This window comes from Aptenodytes forsteri, unplaced genomic scaffold (genome assembly GCF_000699145.1).
Source record: "Aptenodytes forsteri isolate BGI_AS27 unplaced genomic scaffold, ASM69914v1 Scaffold15, whole genome shotgun sequence".
In the NCBI taxonomy this organism is placed as follows: Eukaryota; Metazoa; Chordata; class Aves; order Sphenisciformes; family Spheniscidae; genus Aptenodytes; species Aptenodytes forsteri.
In genome coordinates this window covers 8,793,572-8,811,760 of record NW_008795129.1, presented here as the reverse complement: position 1 = coordinate 8,811,760, position 18,189 = coordinate 8,793,572, and the positions used below count along the sequence as shown (strand labels likewise).

Genomic DNA, 18,189 nt, shown 5'->3' with positions numbered 1-18,189 from the left:
TTTTTTCCCATTCATACTGATATTGTTCTGCTTGGGGAATAGAGCTGCATGTCTCCCAGTGTAATTACCATTGGGTTTGGGAGACTTTTAAGCATGCTGTTCTTGCATTGTTTCTTACATTCCTCGTTGTCAGTTCATCTATTTTGGTCAAAAATGTTATTTGCTTTTCTGAGATTTTCAATTAAGAAACTGACATCTCATTTTAGATATAAAGCTCCTAACAGTTCAAGGTGTCCTAATGCCAAAGAGGTATTAGCAAAAGCCATTTAATGTTTCAGTGTGACATGTGAGGAGAGTGAACACTTTCCATTGTATTATCTACATTTTAATTATGTTTTAACAAAGAATGGATTTTTAAAGTACAAAATACTTAGGGCCAAATTTGCTTTCTGTTATATGTATACATGAAAATTCAATCATACGAGCAAGTTGTCTTATTAAGGACAAGATCTCGCTCTTCAGATGTTGGAGCAGAACTTTCCAAACTTTTTGGGACAGTGAACTACTGCCTATCCTTATCATTTTTCATTGCTTATATGTGTTTCTGTGAGTCAACAGTGAATTGATCAACCTGACTTTGCAGAAAACAGCTGGGGAACCATTGCTTTAGAGGATAGGTGTCATCACTTTACTGAGGGATATAAGTAAAACGATAGTGGTGTGTGCTCTAGTAGGTGTATTATGTAATTATGATTTCTTTCGTGTAAGCGTGTTAACAGTTACCTTTGTTTCAATATGTACTGTAACATAGACATCAGTTGAAAAGCATGGTTTAATAAGTACATTAAACTACAGAAATTCATATAATTGCATTTGAAAGCCAAGATCGCTCTGCTCTAAAAGATTGCAGTGCTATGAATAGAATGATGCCATCTGATCGGGTATCTGGTCTTAATTGGTTTTCTTAATACTAAGGTAGAATTTCCATATCTTTCAATTTTTCTGTACTAAATTTTTAATAATTTATCAAATTAACGTCTGGTTTTGTGCTTTGTTTTTTGGTCTCATGTTTGGAAAATTATTTGTCTCAATTACGTATACGTCGTAAAGAGAAATGTTACTAACTAGACTGTGATTGGAAAATTATTTCTATTTTGTACAGCAGAGGGCTACATTTCATTTTGTAAGTAATGGATTACTGACAGCACTGATTTATTAAGCACCTGGAAAGATGATGGATAAGCATGAATATTTTAAATAATTTAGCATCAAGCTTTGAGGTGGAATTCAAGCAATTAAAGTGCCAATAATTAGCACAAGCTGTTATGAGAAATGCCCAACTGAAAGCAATGATTTTGGTTTATATAAAGTTTGGGGTTTTTTTACTGACTTCTGTTAAAAATATGCAGCATGTTGATTTTCATTACATTCTTGCTTTCATTCTGTTTGGGTAAAAAAAATTAAACAAATCCACAAAGCTGTTCATATGCTTCAGCAACTTATATTGTTATTATTTTGGAAATGTCCTTGTATTCATGAAGACTGTTGGATTTCCGGAAGAGATATCAATAATTGCTTTAACAAATATTTAATTTAGTTCCCCGATTGATTTAATAGAAACAAAGCTAACAGGTCAAAGAAATAACAGCAAGTGTGATCTTTCTCTTTCTAATCTAAGTCCTGCATTATTAAGACTTTGAGTGTATATTAAAATCAAATCAGATAAGCAGTTCTTTACTGACGTATCATTTGTTTGTATCTTAAAACCTGTTGCTCTTTCTACTAGGGGAAAGTGGCCCAGACAGCTTGCATGTCAGCCTGCCAGCATCTTTCAACGTCCCTAATGCAGATGCTACTGGACAGTGAATTAAAACAAATAAGCATGGGAGCAATTCAGCAGTTTAATTTAGATGTGATACAGTGTGAATGTAAGTAGATGTTCCGGAATTCCTATCTATATCTGTCTTAACACTGCAAAAAAGTTCTTTAATGTAAGCCATATAGTGATCTTTTTCCATAATCTACTAAAGCTTTGTCTTTTAAAAAAAGAAAATATTATTGCAGCACAGCTTCTTGTAAAAGTATTTATAAGTAAGTATGTTAACATTTCTGGGAATTCTTTTTTTTCATTTTTACGAAACTTTTTTTTTTAACTCAAGTATCTGATTGACATGTACGTCTCTTGTTAGATCATAATCGCTATATCCAATAAAAAGACTATAGTCTAGTACAAAATTGCCCCAAACCACTGCCTAAATACTATGCTTTTATACTTGAGATAAAAAAAGTCAAATGTCTGTGCAATTTTAATTTTCCCTCTTGAGTTTATTTATTATGATACAAATTTTAAATGTGCTGTTACATAGGGTTTCCTCCCTCCTAGAACTACTACGGCCTTACTCACTGTGCAGAATAATAGTACTCATTTAGTAAACATCAGATGTTGTTTTATTCACACTGTTCAAAATATGGCATCAGAATTATTTTATAAAACTGGTTCAATCCAGCGCTGAAGGCAGGATTAATTTCCTCATGTTTTGTGTGGAGCTCACCGCTGAGGGTGAGCTGTTAATCTGTATGAAGGAAGTTACTTCCATAACATTGTTGTATTATGAATAGGTTTTAGGTCTGGTTTTATAGTTGATGACTTGAGATACAATGAAAAGAGACTCATTAGCGTTTTTTTAAATGCATATTTTTAGATTCTCATGCTCTGTTTTTTCAACGTATCTTTCCTCTTACGTGTTTGAAGCATAGATCTCAATGATTTTGGTGACAGCTGTAAAATGGGGCAGTTCTGCAAGTCGTATCCTGAGGTTTTTAGTTTGGACACGTGAAAAAATTGATGACTACTCAATTAGCAGCCACCTATGGGAAACTGGAAATTTGATTTCAAGCAATTTGGTTAGCATCACAAAGGGTTCTTGTGGGAGTCCAGGGACAGAGTTAAGGAGCATTTTTGACATTTTAACCATACGCTTGTCTTTCCTTCTCCTGCCTTATTTGTTACATTCCAGCTAAACTCTGTAACAGGTAGAGAAGGCATCTTTCTGACAGTCCTTCATTATACAGCCTTAAGGCCTTTCAGTGCATGGAATGAACTGACGGGATTATCAGGGTCCGATTGAAAAAGTATTTGTGATCATGATATTAAGTTTGTCTCGTGATTGCACAAGTTGGCCAAACAGATGATGATTTTTTTTTTTTTTTTTTTTTTCTTTTTTTTTTTTTTTTTTTTTTTACTTTTAGTATGCTTGATGTTGCAAATTTAATAGTGTTCTTTTCAGGTAGGTGGGTAGGGGTATGTGCATTTGTGTAGTTTCCTAAATGTAAAAAAGATCCCAGTTGTAAAAACAGAAATTCTGTAGTATTCATAATACTGACACCATAATCATTCATCTAGACAAGCTGAATTGGTGCACCCACTACACAGTCATCTGCCTTCTGAACAAATAGTGTAACAGTGAAGAAAGCTTGCCCACTACCGTATTATTCTGTTTATAATATTTAAAATATCATCTGTGAACAACGCATTACTTCACTACTCTGTATAGATCAACCAATTCACTGTTTCACTCGGGGATTTCAGCAGTACAGGGGATAAAATGCATGCTTTGCAGGTGACTTTCACAGTATGAACAGTATGTTCACAGCAAAGTAATGAGAAGTCCCAACGAGTCTGGCTGTCGTCTGGTCTCTGGGTTGTTTTCAGACCTTTTTCTTCTCAGCCTTTGCCCTGCTATGTACCATCCTAATTTCTATTACCACTTTCTTTCTTTGGTTGCTGCACAGTGGAAACTTCAATCATTGAAGAATCTTAATAGAGTTTTATTTAATCTAACATGATAACATTTCATTATTTTAAGATTAAAATATAACCTTAAGACATCGTTTTGTTATATGTAGCTGTTATACTGAGCATATGACATGGACAAGACATAGGAAACCTTGGGCCAAAATGAGAAAGTTTCAGAAAACCAGTAATTTAAAGACTGAAAAATGCATTCTTTCCACTGTTGCATAACTTCTAGCATTGGCTGTACAGATGCAAATAGAATAAACTTTAATTCTTCCTTTCTGCAAAGCTTTTAAAGCACATTAGAAAAAATTTGGTTTTGCACAGAAACCCTTTGAGTAGTTTAAATATAATTATGGAAGCTTGTCAGAATAGTATGTTGCAACAAATGACACCTTACAATCTGTGGAATAAGGGATCAACACAAGATTTTGCTCAGACTGCTTTGCTGTTGTGGTTTCATTCATAAGGTCCATCACAGGCACATTCCAGGCCTCACTGTGATTTATGTTCTTGCTCATCACCCTCCCCCAGCTTTATTCTTTGACACTTTGGGATTAATGGATACGACAGTGACATTTCAATTAGTGCTTAGAGTGTGCGAATAATTCACAACTGTTGGGTAGTTTCCTACTGTATTGTATACATGGGCTTGACATTTTACTTATAGACACAGTGGAGTATACTCAAATGCATTTTGAACTAAGAAGTTATGTGAGATGTAGAAAGTTAGGAATATCTGAAGATGCATTTTTAAAAATTCTTGGCAATATTCTAGATATTTATTCTGATCTTTAACATTACATTTTTATTTTTTCTAATATGAACTGGAGATCTAAATGAAAGCAGGAAAATGTGATTACTTGACAGATTTTTTTCTCTTCCATTAAAAAGCAATCAACGGTCCAACCAACAACCCAACAATCTGTTAATGAGCAGCAATCTGTTGAAGTCAGTAAGTGCTGAAGTTCTTAGTCACAGCAAATAGGTAGAATGATAAGTGGACTTCCAAGAAAGGAAGGTGGAAGGGAAGGAGGTGATCTTGTGGTGAACTCTGGGACTTCATTATCCTGCACTGCATTTCTATGCAAAGTACCTAAGTTTAAAAAGCAGAGCAGAAAATCTTGAAGTATCTGATGCTTTTGTTCAAGAATAGTAATAGCATCAGCTGGTCTTCTCTGATGATTTATTTAAAAAAAAAAGTTATGATCTTCTTGCTCTGCTTCTAATAAGTTTTTCGTTTTCTTTCCAAACATTCCAAAAGCTTTCAGTTTGATTTCAGTTTGTCCTGTTCTAATTGAAGTATTTCTCCACTCTCTCTACATATTTTATAACTTAGAGCGGTGTTTTACCTCTGTATTTTACACCATTTTTTCTCAGTGGTGATCTTCCACTAGGATGATTGGGATTCTTACAACAGTATTCAGAAAAATAGAACATACAAGGTCCCATTGACTAAAACCCAAAGAATATTCTTTTGCTTGAACATTGCATTTCAGTGCCCTGAGGAGGGAAATGGGTTGGGGAGGGGTGGCGTTTGCTGTTTCTTGAAGGTGAAATTCAAATGTGGGTTGCTGTATCTCACTTTATGAGAAGCAGGGTGTACATAATAAAAAATGAGCTTTTCAGAGACACCATCCAGATCTAGATACCTTACATCAGCTTTTTATTAAGGAATTAGAACTTGTCAGAAATTCTAATTGTTGGAAGACTTAAATGTAATTTTTATAATTTATATGTTTTAACATAGCTGAATTGTGAGACAGGATTAATTGGCAGAAGGAGGTATGGTTGAGTGGGCATCCTTCTTCACCCAGACATGAATCTGTGAAGGATGAAAAGGTTTTGGGTCCTGCCTATAAATGAGTATGGGTTAGCAGAGAATTAGCGCAAAACAGGATGCAATACACCTTCCTAACCAGCCCTACGCAGGGCTTCCTGCCAGTCCCTCCTTTTTCACCAACTGTGTGGAAAGCTGCAGTATCCAAGAGCAAGAGAGATCTTGACCCAAGTGCTCTCTGTTGAGCGTACACGAAGGTAGTCTCCAGGTGGGCATGCCAGAAGCTGAGGAACCCAAATCCTGTATTTCCTTGAAAAGGCACTATATTCTCCTCTGGAGGCCCCTCACTTTACCTGCCTCCCCTCCCATCTGGGAAGTCAGGTTAACTTAACTCAGTTGAGATCATCCTTCATCTGCCGGTCACATATGGCAGCACGGGAGTGAGGGGAAGCAGCGAGATCTTGCCGATGCTGGGGGCAGGGCTGGGGGCTGCTGCCCAGCAGCTGGCAGCTCCTTCAGCGAGGCTCCCCTCCAGGCGTGTTTGAACAGCTGGAGCATCCAACAGGGCTGCAAAGTGGCTGACGGCTGCTGAGATAGTCACCTGATTGTCCCTTCTTCCTTTAAAAATACATTTGTAGCTTTGCTGCCTGTGAATCAGTGCTATGAGGCTGAAGTAAAACTGTCCTAATTTAGCTTTTGACCCAAAGTCTGGACTCCTGATTTTTAATTTCTGCCATTGAGCAGCAAAACTATTGGTCAGGAATTAGGTACTGAATTCCCAGACCAACAAAGAGGCACAACCAGATGATGGCTAAAAGATGGGGGTTTGAGAGAATAAAATGAAGAGATCTATTAATAAATCTAGAAGTGCGTAGAAATTCAGTGCAATTTACAGTTAAAGATGTCTTAAATTCCATTTTAGCAGACACAGCCTTTTTCTTAAGATATCCATTAACACATATATACATCAATTCACATATATCCTGTATACAAAATGTAATGAAAAGATCAAAGCAAAGTATTCAAAAGAAAATGGACTGAAGTCATCTTTACAATACTTAAATTTACCGTTCTCGTGTATGTGTTACCTCCCAGCCTGTTTTTGTATTATTACATACTTTTTTCATTAGATCCCACCTCCTGTAAATTCCCAAACTGGCTGTTGTAGGAAGTACGTTGAGATTGTACATATTGTGGACATGCATTGTGCCAGAGATCCTGTTCTATATACACAGAAAAGGTCTACACAGTATCAGCAAAGTGCAGGGAAAGATATTAACAAAAACCTTGTGAATATTGGATTCATGTAATTCATATTTTCAGCTTATTTTCCCCAAAACATTGAAGCTTCTGATTCAAACTGCCAAGCAGCCAGTTGTTTGCCCCTATATGTGACAGTTCAAATCTTTGCATTTCATTCTCATATATTATAAAATTCCTGAATGCTCTTATGCACACTAAAACAACCAACCAACCAGCCCCCTACCCCTCCAAATCCTCTTTAAGCCTAGAATGAATGTAGGGGGTGAATATTTTAAAAGATGTATATATGACAATGTTTCATTGCTATCTTGAAAAGGACCCTTAGGACAAAGGCATTAAGAATGTTAATCCTGTTCTCATAACATCTTCCTAAAACGCTGCGCAGTAGAAAATATTTAATTAGCTTTGTAAAATTGTTAGCAAAACTTAAAAGCCCTGAGCTGAGGACAGAGGGGGAACTGTCTGACCGTTACCATAAGTAGATTATCTTTTTGCCCTTTGAACTCATGAAATTGTAATAATGAAACAAATTCTACTGTAGTCACCTGTCAAAAATGACCCAAATGTGAGAATAAATGCTTGTGCTATAACGAGTGTCCCTGGTGTTGTAAATGCACTCATAATATAAAATTGTAATTAAAGAGAACAAAGCTTATACAATAATTGTTTGGTACCTTGTGTGCTTCTTGTTCTATAGCGGCAATGGTAGTAGGTACTATGTAGAGAAACTAAATCGTACTGCCTTATTTAATGCATTAGGATAAATTCCAAACTATGTTAGCCTGATGAGCTGCAGGAAGGATGCAAATATTTGCCCTGTGACAAGTAAAAGGATCCCACTATAGGAGGGTACCTCCCAAAGTATAAAGTTCCAATAGCTAACTGAAAAGTTTTGCTGCAGGTCACGCTTTTCAGTTATATTCACTTCTCAGTTCTGTAGCCATTCCTTTGCCATAGAGCTTCCTTCTCCCAGTGCTACCATTGTGGAGTGGCTGGAGGAGCTCAGGTTCTAGTCGGGGAAGCTGGTCTCAGTGTACTGTGTATGAACGGAAAGTTATATAGGATTCAGATACAGATGGGCCTTATCTTTGAGGAATAGGACAGGTTTTCCTTCCTTGTTTAGGGGATGTAGAAAAGACCCCTTCTGACCATCGCACTTATCCTCCTTATTAGTGTGCTACCACAGCTCACAACCCATGTATCTCTTTTTAGCTGTTTGTTATTGGGCATTGCTAAGAATTCCCTGCTATATAGTATGGTGTTCCCATTTTAAATGCTATGTTTGGGTGACCACAGGGGCCAGTATCATAGGCCTGTCTGTCCCTGAAGAAAGGGTGGTCCCAGTGGCCGTGAAATCCCAGCAGAAGCCAGCCATGGAGACACCCAACCCTTTAGCCTAGGGTGTTCAGAAGGGTGCTTTCATAGGCCTGGAGATCTTTTGTTCTTCTGCAGCTTGGTGGTTGTACAAACTGTTTTCTCTTTGCTGCTTTTAAAGAGTGTATTATTAAGCAAACTCTCTCTATAAAATGCTTTTTCCACTGTTTTTTATCTTTCTTCTTTTTTATTTAAAAAGCATCTTTGTGGTAGATTGAAACTCCCTGAAAACTCCCCTAGAAAGTTCATGTTAACTATAAAGCAGGAAAACCAGATAATTTAGAATTCAGTCTTGAATACAGTAATCAGTGAGCATTTGCCAACTGTTACCAATACTTGTCTGTGACATTACAGTGTTCTCTCTAGGGTGTTTGATTGCTATTTTTTATTCCTTTAGTTGATGAAGAATCAATTCATATTCCAGTTTAATTCATTCTCCTATTACGTGACTGTCCATAAAAAGTTTTGCACTACTGTAATACAAATAATAAACTCTGCCTCTACCAGTGAAGCTGCTACTCTGATACTATATTCATCTATTACTAAGCTATTCTTACATATTCTGAGATTGTCTCAGTAGCTTCTTGTACCACTTAAGTAAGAATCTTTATTATTTTCATTTTCAATTGCGTTCCATATAATCATTTTCAGATAGACTATTCACAAGTCTAAATTCATTAGTCTGCTTTAAATTGAAAACATACATTGAGAAGTAAATGATTGAGCCCATTATTTTACCATCATGTTAGCTCAGACACCAGTGTCTTTCTGGATGTTACTTTCACTTGATGATCCAAATTTTCTAACTAGCCCTTAAAAAAAAAATCTATCAAGGATTTCTTTTGAGGATTACTCTTAAATGTTAGTAGGAGTCCGTGTGGCACAGTAGTTGAGCACTGGATCTGGCAATTTTTTGGATACATATGTTCTCTTTCCTCTACCATTGAATGATGGGTTTCTCGAACTTGGAAAAAAATGTTACCTTGCACTGCCTCAGATGATACCTCTCTAAAACGATTACAGTAATATCTACTTTGTTTTGTTAACACCTCTAACTGAAGAGCATAAGAACAATTCTCTTAAGCTCTTTTGAAGCAAGATGTCTAACTTGAGCGGGGATGTGAGGCAGTGGGTGTTTCTGCAAGTGTCTTTGTTATTAACGTGACTGGGATAAGAACAACAAAAAGTATATTTTTAAGTTTGACAATTACTGATAATTTCCTAATTTAAACAAATAGCTGACTTTTTTTCATTACCATAGTGTTACCATTTTTTGTATTTTGAATATAGTTTTGCTTTCCAATTTTGACAGCCTATTTTGGGGTTCAAAAAGAGCAGAAGTTCATATTGATAAGCTGGCTAAAAGGCGTGAACAGGCATTTCAGCTCTGCTCTGACTGTGGCACGTAGAGCTTTCCACCTGTCGTCTACACATTAAACTAACTCCCACCTTAGTGTTTCTCTTTTATTGCTGTTTGGCTAGAGGTGGGGTTTTTATAGCACGGATGCTGTAACAAAAGCAGATGTTTGAAAATATGTTGACAGCCATGGAATTGGTATTATTTAGAAATTCTTCAGTAATCATTCACCTCAGGCCAAAAAAAGATGCTGGCTTCTGTGGTTGTAGCATTACTACTGGGATAGAATTTTAAGCAAAATTCCTAATAATACTCCTAAAGATACCATTCTTCGGAATTATTGGGAAAATGATGGGAAAGTTGTTTGTTTGTTTTTAATCACTCTGAGTTACTAGTTTAATCTATTTCTATCCAACTAGTTTCATTTTAATGCTAGCTAGCATTTGTATTGCATAGAGCTTGATTTTCTGTTAGATTTTTTTTTTAAAAATCTACATCCGTAATATTTTTAACCTTTCTTTGCAGTGTTTGCTAGTTCTGAGCCTGTGCCAGGATTCCAGGGAGACACCCTGCAGTTAGCTTTCATCGACCTCAGACAAGTAAGACACTAGTTGTTGTTTTTTATCCTACTAATTTCCTCTTTTGACCAACGCTGAAGTTATTAAATTCAAGAACCTTTCATGTTTTTGCATTCCCATGTAATTAGTTTTGAAAAGCGGTTATTCGTAGTGTTATTAGTGGCACTATTCCCTGTAATTTAGCATAAAACTGTTTCTCCAATGTGTTGTTAGGGGGCACTGTGCTACTGGTGGTACTGTCACACGGATATAAGATTGAATTTTGGTCCTGACAATTTTGTAAAGATCCTGTGATGCCTTTTTGCAAGAGTGTACATATTACCCTGGTGTGTGCTGGCCTGACTCCATTCTGAGCAATTGCTCCTGTCTGCAAAACTACTCCCTGGAGAGCAGAATCAGGCATGGTATTATTTAGCATTTCCTTTCCTTAATTTGTTACATAGAATTATTTTAAACTGTTAGAAAGCAGCTTTATTCCAGCTGGCTGATCTTTATTCTATATCAAATTTAATTTTAAATGCCTTAATATTGGAAGAACTTTTCCACAGTTCTTGCCAAAAAGAAGGTTTTTCCAGACTAAAATCTATTCATCTTAATTTCACGTAGTTATTTCTATTCCCTGCTCTCTGTAAATTCTGACACTATATTCACCCATAGCAATTGATTTTCAAAAACTTTTCATACTTGAAGTAAGCTTTTAGAAAGGATTTATTATTTCACAAAATTGCGAGTATAAGTGTCATTTAAATAGTGAAATGAATCATTAACTGCACATGGAAGGTCTTTAGCTTTCTGCAGATGTTGGTGGTATTTTTCAGCACCATTATGAGCCTGTCAAAGTCATCAGAAAAGAAGAGAAATGTAGAAAGAATTCCATACCAAATTATCTATATAGTAAGAATATTTTTGCTTTTAATAGTTTAGTAGGTTTTTCACGCAAGATAATGAAAAGGCATTTCAGAAGGTAAAATTCCAGAGGCGAAAGTATTCCAGCTTCTCCTAATAGTTAGAAAGGACTTCATTAAAGTGTCTTTTTAAATAAAAAAATTAAAAGGTAGAGTTGTCTGTTACAGTCTCACAGTAATATAATAATGAACAATATCTACAATGGGATAAGCGTGGACTACGTGAGGAGGATATAAGATTGTGGCCATAAGATTTGTTCATGTGATACTTGTGCATTAGGAGTTCCAGAATTCAGTATGTAAAGATACACTTTGCCAGACTTCAAACACCACAAGTCTTGCCTTGACTAGCAGTCTTCCTCTTTTGGATTCTTTTTTATTCTCCTTTTATTATCAATGTTAGAAGTGACTAAATATCTTCCAATTTGTACTAAGTCAGTTTAGTTGAAGGGAAAGGACGTTGAGAGATTTTGGCACCATTTCTGTCATCCACCTAAGTGGTATAAATCCTTGCAGAGCCTATGTTTGTTTCAAGGGAAAACGTGATTTCCAGCCATGCAGGAGGGCAGGGTGTGTCCATACTTGCTACAGGAAATAAAGAATATTTTTGTATGTTTTAAGCACCAACTGTCAAGCATGTCACATAAATAGGGATATTATGTTGCTTATGATAGCTCTCAGTTTATGTTAGCAACTTATATTTAGAATTCTCTTGATGCAAGTAACGCTTTATAGAGGATGCTCTGTATGCCATGGGAATCTAATCAATTTCAGATACTTTATAAACAGCAAAAGTCTGGGCAACTCTATTGGGTTGCAATTGGAGCTTGTAGATGTAGAATAGTTCTAGTGTATTTGTTTTGGTTTGTTTTTTACTATATTTTTGCGTGCCTCACCAAAAGGTATTGCAAGCACACATTAAAAACATTTACCGTTTAGTAAGGATTTGCAATGTTTTCCCTCTCTTCCTTATTTGTGATCCATTTCTATCTTAATAGGGTGGATGACAGTTCTTTTCAAGAATACTTAGAAAGGCAACAGAGCCTTTTTCAGAAAGTTCTTATAAAAGGTCATGCTTCTGTTTTTTAGTTTGAATTCGATACTTCTTCATGAATTGCAGGATATGAAAGATAAGGAAGTAGGTCCAGTGGTCAGGTTTTACCTGCCCACCCGGACTGTGCCCTGAGGTCAAACTCCTGATATTGGCTGTTTGGTACAGAGGAGCTGATGACAGGTAGGGGCTGATACAAGGGGGAAAGCTTGAACCGTATCAAAGCTAAAAGGCAGGAGATTTGGGACTCAGTGAGAGACTGTAGCTAAAAGATGGATCAGCAGGATTGCCCTCTTCTTAAAAAGCAGCTGACCTGCAAGGGAAAAGACTTTATCGTCCTGCCAATCACATGGTTGCTAATGGAAGCCAGTTATCTCAACAACAGCTTACTCTCTCTCTCTCGTACTAGGGCAATGTGTAAGATTAATGAGGATTGGGCAGTAGAATATTGTAGCACATTTTACTAAAGAAGTCAAGTCACTTACAAGGAGTCAGCTTGGAAGACAGAGAGGGAAGAGCTACACTTGGATTATTAGCACAGGGGGAGGAGCAGCTTTGAAAAGAACTGCCATAGGTATTTTCATCCTAACAGTTCCTGATCCTCCGTCTTTCCCTGAAGACAATGTATGGACAGCATGTTGTCCCCAGCAAGCCCACTTCTTTCCTTCTTCCTTCCACAGACATAGAAGAGCAAACAGAAAGAGAAACAGTTGGCATGAGAAAGAGTTGCTTCTAAGAGAACAGTAGTTAGTAGCAGGAAGCTCTAAGAGGCCAGGAATCACGAAGGGGCAGGCACTTACCAATGTCCCCTTTGATGAGCCACCTCTTTCTCATTATACTGTCCCCTCTTAAGCTCTTGTCATACTTAACATGCTCCTTAAAGATCTTAGTAATCTGTAGAAACCCTAGTCAATAAAGATTTTTGTGCTATTCCCATAACCATAGTATCTCAGCATCTTACAGAGGTGGCTTGATGTGGTTGGCTGATCACACATAGTGCATACTACTAAGAGAATCACGTGGCCATGATAATCTAGAAACTTGCAGCTCCGGCTAGTTTAGCAGCTTCTAAAGCAGCAAGCAGCTGCTAAGAAAATTGGGATAGACTCATGGTTCTGTACAGCTGCAGTAATTGTATCATGCGTCATGCCACTCGTCTTAGCATATGACCTAAGGTCATACCTACGTGCACCCTTTCACCCCAGTTATTTAAAGCCACTGAGGGACAGGCCAGCTCAGCAAGGCGATTATCAAAGTGGCATGTACTGCTTTAAAGGGACTGGTCTCTGGCATCTCATGAAGATGACCCAGCTCTCCTGCAACCTGCATCGCTCTCTGAAGATAATCTCTCGCTACTGTCTATATAGGGAGCCTGGGTAAATAGCGCAGTGGTCCAACGTGAGGTGGAATGAACTTTGGGGATTTTGCTACCAATTCAGATCCTAGGTCAATTGGAATTAACCTTCAAAAGTAAACAGGTCTTAGTTCGTCCTACTTGAATTAGTCTCTGAGGAAGCTCAGCCTCCGACATGAATTAGGTTTGTCCTGGTTATGATCTGTTCTTTAGTGCTTAAAGACTAGGGTTACAGTTCTGGAATGTGAGGCAGTTTCTTAGATGTCCTGGACACTTAAACACTGTGAGGAAAAGGCCTGAATCTTACAATTTGTGCATTATTCTTTGGAGAGCCAGTGTAGTGGGTAGCAGACAGGAACGATAACCTGGTAGTAGCCTGAGACGTCAACAGTTGTCCTAGGGCAAATTTCCTGGTTCTAACCAACTGGGTGGTAACAAATGCCTATTCTTGAAATCAAATCATTGCCTGCAGATTTATAACCTAAGCTGCAAATGTAGCTTGACTTTTTTTCATTTTTGATTTCACAAGTTGTTTCTCATGTTTCTCTCTGCCACGAGCACTACTTCAGTTTCAAACAGGCCTTCTTCCTCTACTGTCTGATCTCAGGCAAGTACTCAGCTAGCTTGATGATTGTGGAATTTCCTTATTTTGCCAGGGGTGAGGAGAACTGTGTCTCATCTGTGTTCTTTTGGCACTTCAGTACATGTTGTTAATATCCTCCGGTTGCTGTCAGTGCTGGTCCTGCAACAGGGGCAGCCATCTCAAGTGAACATAATCGTATGCTGTTGGTATGAGAGTTAAGCAACCACCGTAGCAGTATCTCCACCCACATGGTAACATAGAGTTTACAGTCTGATAGTGGTGTCCCCCAGTCTGTTCTCAAGTGAACATAATCGTTTGCTGTTGGTATGAGAGTTAAGCAACCACCGTAGCAGTATCTCCACCCACATGGTAACATAGAGTTTACAGTCTGATAGTGGTGTCCCCCAGTCTGGGAGACCAAGGGCTGTGAATGACAAGGTCCATAAATTCTGCATAGGTATGGGAGAAAATTCTCAAAGATTTTCAGCAATTTCTTGTTAACATTTTGCTAACATTAGAGACAAATTAGACATAAAGTCATAATGCAATCAATGTGATTAATATACAGAATAATGTACCATGGAAACATTAGAAGATACATTTTTGTCAGACTTTTGTTTATGATGTGTGTAAATAAGCATGTGGGTAAGCACTTTTGAGTGCTTACCTATTACCACTAACTATGAGCTCAAGTTAGTGGTAATACACAATATGTATTCCTTCTAAAAATTGATACCTGATATTTAAAAGTGTAATAAATTTTCTTCTGATTCCAAAGCATAATGGAAATTACATTGATAGTTTCTTGGGTTGCTTGTCCATCTACTTTGTAAGGCATTTTCTGGTGTATTGTTGGTGAGAAATATTGCTAACCCTCTGAACTGTAGTGTTGCATGCAACAGATGTAAGTTTATTTGAAGGACAAAATTCTTACTAGTACTTAATATAGTCCTCCTCTTTCTTCTTTGCTTCTCTTTCATCACTGAGAGATGATACTGTCCTTCTGATAAACTCAGGAGTAACTTATTGTAGGTAGGAACAGTGTAACAGATCACTGGGCTTCAATCCCAGCCACGGGATTGTCTGCCACTAAAGGCACGCTGACAGCTCAGTCTTCCCCACTGTTTTGTTTGCAGTGTTTAATTTAAATTCATTTCCTGTGGTAGTAACTGCATTTCAGCTCTGGCTTGTCTCTGATTCCCCCAACATGCAGCATGCCGAAGCTCTCACCATCTGCGTTCCCTGTGGAGAATGCTCTTGAGCCCTTCAGTAGACCTTAGAGAGTAAGTTGCAGCCTGTTGCCAAACCTATCCACCGTGACTCTTGGAGGTTGAGGCCTCTAAAGGTGTGCTGTGGCTTCCTTCACAGGCTGCCAGCCCACACAGTGCCTAGGCTTTGAAATTAGTAGGGTACACCCACCCCTGGCCTCTACTCCAGAGAAGAGTCTTGAACTGAAAAAACATCAGGATTTTCCAAGAGGGAGAAATCCCTAACAGTATGTTTAGGAGTAAGTCTTAAAAACTTCAGAGTTTAAAGATAAAAGTAAGCCTCTCTTTCATAAGGCAACAGTTTGATTTTTTAATTAGCAAAATTATTAGTATAGAATATTTCATCTTTTGCTTCCTGAGGGAAATGGTTGTTGAGACTTTCATCTTCACAGAGGCTCTTTCACAATGCTTACTGATCCCTTTCCCCCTGCCATGCACTCCACAGCTTCTCTGAAAAAGCAGAGGAGCATGTTACATCTGTAACATGAAGCCCAGCCTCAGGGTGCTATGTAATGGGATTTGTGCTTCTCTAGTTTTCAGTGCAATGCTGCTTATTCAGCTAAAGAAAGGAGCTCAGATTTCAGACAGCAATGAAACAGGAGTTGCACCTCTCTGGATTTCAGACCATCCTCACTTTGCTGGGAGAGGAAGGCAGCGCTCTTGCTGGCCTCCCCCTTCTCCATAAATGCTGCACTAAAGCAGAAGGAGGGCTTGAGGCACACTGAGCAGAACAGCAACACTTCAAGGCTCAATATCTCATGTATTTGCATCATACAGGGATAGCGTGCATATGCATACCTGTGTTCAAAATGACAGTTGAGTATGACTGCATGCTAAATGTGTGTTATCTGGCTTGCAGGGGACGCACAATGTCTTTCCAGAGTACTATATTCTTACAAGTAAATGGGAATTCTTCACACAAACATGACAATTTGTTTGTAAGCGCTTATATTCCCCAATCTCTTACTTTTCTCTGTTTCAACTAGATTCTGTGAAACCTGTAGGTAATCGCAGTAGGCTCAGACCACAAGTTGTGTGTATAGATATTTGTGAGGAAGATCTCAATCAGTGCTCTGTACACAGAAACAAGCCAGCTCATTACTGGGATGGGATTTATACCTGCCAGCTGGTAAGAATTAGGAAGCTTTGGAAACAAATGCACAGAAATTAGCAGTGGGGGTAAAAAACAAGCATGGCTTTGGATACACTATCTTGATAAGGATTTGCAGAATCAAAGCAGGATGGCAAGTCAGTCATTTACTGGCAGTAGGTACTCCTACCCTGTTACTGCCAGGAACTAAGCACACATGCCAGGTATTAGGTGTATGTGTGTTCTTTGGGACATTAAAACAGTCATCAAATTCAGTGCAAAACAGATTGTATCCAGCTCGACATCTGAGTGCCCCTTTTTCAGCAGAGAAGTGCAAATAACATGCTGATAGCGTACCAAGTTTTCTCTAGATCCTGGCTTACTGACAATGAGGCAACATACCTGAAAACAGGTTTTAAAAACTCAGTGTACAAATGCTGTTACTTCACTTCAGTAGCCCTATCAATACCTTACTTAACTAAAATGATACACCTATTGCCATTTAACTTACAAGATACACTACTCCATCTATGGCAGAAACTGTACCAGTTTCTCCAGAGGAAAGTATAGTAGATTGCGCACAAAAGACTATGTGGTGAAAGGTATAATGCTTAAACTGAATGTCATCTCCTAACTGACAGTAAAGAATGCTGTAGGTACCTAAACCATGGAAGTTATCAAAAATAAGAAAATAATTTTCTTGTTGTTTCTTTAAGCTAGTTCATTTAAGGGATACAATTCTCTTAGTTCTCCACTTACCGAACCAGATATACACAAGAATTAGATGAGCTGACAAGAAATCTGTACTGTGTATTTAGAAAATTACAGAACTTGTGAAGCACTGGCTCAGCTTGACTTAGAGACCTGCAGATAACAGCCTTTGCATAAGAACGTAAGCCTTAGTTGAACAAGAGCGGGGTTTTGTTGTTGTTAGGTGAGTTTGTAATTTTTGGAACTGAGACAAGAAATGGCATTTATTGATCTCATTTGTCACATGCAGGTGAAACACTTGACTTCTTAGAGCAGTGCAGGGGAGTTCCAGCTTCTAAATAGTACCATCGCAGAAATTACTTAAAGTTTCACTGGAGAGGTTGATCAAAGTAGATATTTAAAAAAAAAAAAAAAAGGTAGGCAAAAGCTGCTGTCAAGACTATTTAGATGGACATATCTGAGTCCTGATCTGAATACTACCAACTGTCATATTTAATCAGCTTTCAGCTCTTCTTCTTAGTCATTGGTACTTTCATAAGACAAGGTTTAGAAATAGTTAATCAATTCATTCAAAACCTACAGAGCTATCGTTACGATGAAAACTTCGTATCTCTGGAAAATCTTTCTGTTCAGGAAAGCTCATCCCATAGTTACAGAGGAAATTCCTGTAAGGTCATGACCTAAATGGCACTAAAATTGTATCCTTGGTAGTTGAAGTGCGTGTCCCGATTATACCCTGTCCATAATGCCAGAATCCAAAGGCTTCAGTTTTCTTGGGCAAGATACTAAATTTCTTCAATAACTGGCATGCTACGTGTCTGGGAGACTATTTATGAAGCAGTTATTTCCAAGGACATTATGAGAGAAGGCACTATATAAGCTTTATCTGGAGAAGGTTTTATTCTTTTGCAGAAGGACCTGGTTGGTAGAAAAGTTTCAGAAGGTTCACTTTCAGATAATTTCTCAATTAACAAATCTCTTGCTTGAATTAGAAGAAATTGATCCATGTGCCTATTGTATTTGTAAACTCCTACTTGCCCTTTCTTCGAGTCAGTGATACACATCCCGTTCAGTGGAAGTTATTCAGTGGAATGAAGTTTCTCTTTAGTTTTCTTCTGCTAGCAGTTTTGCTCCCCATC

At 37.8% G+C, this 18,189-nt stretch overlaps 1 protein-coding gene across 1 annotated transcript in view; it reads left to right on the top strand.

Moving 5' to 3' along the window:
* The window catches only part of EXOC6 (exocyst complex component 6), an 81,503-nt gene extending 64,073 nt beyond the window's left edge, over window positions 1-17,430 (top strand). The window contains exons 19-21 of the mRNA XM_019471707.1: window positions 1,727-1,868; window positions 10,036-10,109; window positions 15,695-17,430. Of these exons, the coding sequence (XP_019327252.1) occupies window positions 1,727-1,868; window positions 10,036-10,109; window positions 15,695-15,703 (225 nt within the window). The 3' untranslated portion in view covers window positions 15,704-17,430. The remainder of the gene's footprint in view (window positions 1-1,726; window positions 1,869-10,035; window positions 10,110-15,694) is intronic.
* Window positions 17,431-18,189: the final 759 nt, after the last annotated feature.